Below are 3,450 nucleotides of genomic sequence, written 5' to 3'. Positions count from 1 at the left end.
GGCTATTTTTTGGTTGCAGCCGTCATTTTTGTTTGGCGGGTCCGGGCTGGGGATTCGAACCCGCCACCTTAGGTGTACGTGGCTGGCACCTTAGCCAGTTGAGCTATAGGCGCCGAGCCTGAACAATCCTTTCACTGAGGTCACCTAAGACCATCCGCATATCAGATATTTACATTACAATTCGCAAAATTACAGTTATGAAGTAGCAATAAAAATAATTTTATGGTTGGGGGTCACCACAATATGAGGAACTATATTAAAGGGTCACGGCATTAGGAAGGTTGAGAACCACTAGCTTAAGTAATTCTCATGTCTCTGCCTCCCAGGTAGCTGGGACTACAGGTACCCATAACAATGCCCAGCTATTTTTTTTTGGTTGGAGTTGTCATTGTTGTTTAGTGGGCCCGGGCCAGATTGGAACCTACCAGGCTCGGTGTATGTGACTGAGCTACGGGCACTGCCACAGGTTATTACTTTTAATATTATAATGAAGATGGGTTTCTGAATAAATTAAACATACATTTAGGATAATTACATGCATTTTAATAAAAAATACTTTCAGATGCTTAAATTTTCATATCTTTTTTTCTCTAAGGCAATGGTGCTAAAATCTTTGCATGCACAAAAATCAATTAAGATGAGCCCAGGAATCTACATTTCACAACTTCTGTGGGTGATTTTGATGTAGACTGTACACATCTCACTTTGAGAAACAGAACTCTAGGATGCATTCACTTTTTGAATAAAATGTGGTTTGGGATTATTTTCAAACTAGAGAGTGAAAAAATAGTGTATTTTTAAAATCGGAATACCATGTTTTTTTGATTTTATTTGTCTATTTTATTTTTCTCATAAAACTTTGTTTTAACAGATCTCAAACGTATATTCCTTTTTTAGAGACAGGGTCTCTGTCTGTACCCAGATTGGAATATAGTAGCAAAATGACAGCACACTGTAACCTCAAACTCCTGGGATTAAAGCAGTGGTTCTCAACCTTCCTAATGCCTCCTAATGCCACGACCCTTTAATGCAGTTCCTCATGTTGTGGTGACCCCCAACCATAAAATTATCTTCATAACTGTAATTTTTCTACTGTTATGAATCGTAATGTAAATATCTGATATGCAGCATGTATTTTCACTGTTACAAAGGGGTTGCAACCCACAGGTTGAGAACCACTGGCTTAAAAGATCTTCCCAACTCAGCCTCCTGAACAGCTGGGATTCTACCCATGTGCCACCACACCTGGCTAATTTTTTTTATTTTTTTGTAGAGATGGGGTCTTGCTATGTTGCTCAGACTTATCTTGAATGCCTAGCCTCAAGTGATCCTCTAGTGCTGACTTCCCAAAGTGCTGGGATTGTAGATGTGATCCACTCTGCCTGGCATTTTTTTTCAAAGAGCCCTTTTCATTTATGTCAAATCAGGTTCCAGGTTCCAGATTGATGCTGTATTCGTCAATACACTTGTCCTTCCCTTTTTCTTTTCTCTTCTCTCTCTCCGTCAAAGTGGTACTTCATTTTTTTTACCCTTATTTTTAACTGTTATTAAGTGTTCAGTCTAATAGTATTAAGTATATTTGCATTGTTGTGTAATCTTCACCACCATATATCTCTACAACTTTTCATCTTCCCCAATTGTGTCCATTAAATAATAACTTCCTATTTTCTCCTCCCTGGCAATCACCATGCTATTTTTGTCTTTATGAATACAACTACCTCCCATGAGTGAAATTATATTTGTCTGCTTGTAACTGGCTTATTTCACTTACTTCAAGGCTCATTCATGTATTGCATGTGTCAGAATTTTATTCCTTTTTTTTTTTTTTCCTTGAAACAGAGTCTCACTATCACCCTTGGTAGAGTGCTATGGCGTCACAGCTCACAGCAACCTCAAACTCTTGAGCTTAAGCGATTCTCTTTCCTTAGCCTCCCAAGTAGCTGGGACTACAGACACCTGCCACAATGCCCGGCTATTTTTTGGTTGTAGTTATCATTGTTTAGTTGGCCTAGGCCGGGTTTGAACCTGCCAGCCGTGGTGTGTGTGACTGGTACTGTAACCACAATGCTATGGGCACTGAGCCGAATTTTATTTCTTTTTAAGGCTGAATAATATCCCATTATATGTATGTACTATATTTTTATTTATCCATTCATCTGGCCATTTGGGTTTAATGGCCATTTGTACTGTTTCTAGCTTTTGGCTATTGTGGATAATGCTGCTATGAACACTGGTGTACAGATATCTGTTTGAATCCCTACTTTCAATTCTTTTGTGTTCATACCCAGAAGTGAATGGAATTACTGGTTCATATGGTAATTCTGTACTTTATTTTTTAAACAGGACTTAATATATATTAAAATTGATCAGAACATTTTTATTTTAATGTTAATAATAAAAAAGTCTATTATATTTAAATGCTACTTAAATTTATATTTTAAGATCATGTAGTTCTACTGTAATTTAGGGTCTTTTATGCCTTGCCATTTTCTTTTGAGTGTTCTAGTGTTCCTTAGAATCCTAAAACAGCTCTGCAGAAGGAATTTATCATCAAAGCATGAGGTAGGCTGATTAAAAAAACAATTTATCATTATCAATTTAAATTATAGAATATCATATTGAAGGTTTATAAACTTGGTAAATTCACCTCCACCCTCCCAACCTACCCCACTCAGCTCAGCTACCACTGTTGATTACGTATAACCTTTTGAAACAGCTATTATTTTTTTTCTTGAAATTCTGCAAGTTTAAACCTGCCTAAGGAAGCCCTAAAGACTTAAAGGAAATACTATCTCCTATACACAACTGAAATCTGGAAGAGTTTAAAAATCAAATAGACCTTCCTTAGAGTGTATAACAACAAAAATCAAAATAGAAAGAGCATCTAGGGAGAGGAATTAAATGACCTCCATAAGGAGGCCTCCATAATTCTATAACCAGACATACCCACTTCCCAAGTAGCCTTAATAATTAATATGCAAAGACAACTAGTGCTTACATTTTTTTCTTTAATTCTGTTCTTTAGGGAAGAGGTGAATGACAAGTTACGGGACATGCCAGATGGTACCTTCTTGGTCCGAGATGCCTCAACAAAAATGCAGGGAGATTATACTTTGACTTTGCGGTAAGTTCTTCTCAGCCTTTTTGTTAGTGCTGTCTTAGCATTATTTTGGTTCTGGATATACAGATATTTCTGTATTTTATTTAAATCTTACACACAAATTTTCGTATTTTAATTTAATTTATATATGTAAATTTTAGTTGTTCGGCTAATTATTTATATACATAAAAATGGCAACTGTTTTTTTAATGTAGCAATAAAATAAAAAGTGTAAACTCCTGAAATATAAGGGAATAAGAAGTATAAAGTAGATGTTACAGATGAAATAGAAGTCACAGCCTAAAGTTATTAATGAAACTAACCTTCCAATAACCCTATTTTTTTTTTTT

General features: G+C 35.9%; 1 protein-coding gene across 4 annotated transcripts in view; it reads left to right on the top strand.

The window, feature by feature from the left end:
- PIK3R3 (phosphoinositide-3-kinase regulatory subunit 3) overlaps positions 1-3,450 on the top strand; it is a 155,627-nt gene that overhangs the window by 102,446 nt on the left and 49,731 nt on the right. For all 4 annotated transcript variants that reach the window (XM_003801412.2, XM_012812481.2, XM_012812480.2 and 1 more), the window contains exon 3: positions 3,026-3,124. In XM_003801412.2, the coding sequence (XP_003801460.1) occupies positions 3,026-3,124 (99 nt within the window). The remainder of the gene's footprint in view (positions 1-3,025; positions 3,125-3,450) is intronic.

Source organism: Otolemur garnettii, unplaced genomic scaffold (assembly GCF_000181295.1).
Source record: "Otolemur garnettii isolate 467f Iridium unplaced genomic scaffold, OtoGar3 scaffold00210, whole genome shotgun sequence".
NCBI classification, from domain to species: Eukaryota; Metazoa; Chordata; class Mammalia; order Primates; family Galagidae; genus Otolemur; species Otolemur garnettii.
The sequence above is the reverse complement of the archived record's forward strand: the minus strand, read 5'-3'. Positions and strand labels throughout refer to the sequence as shown.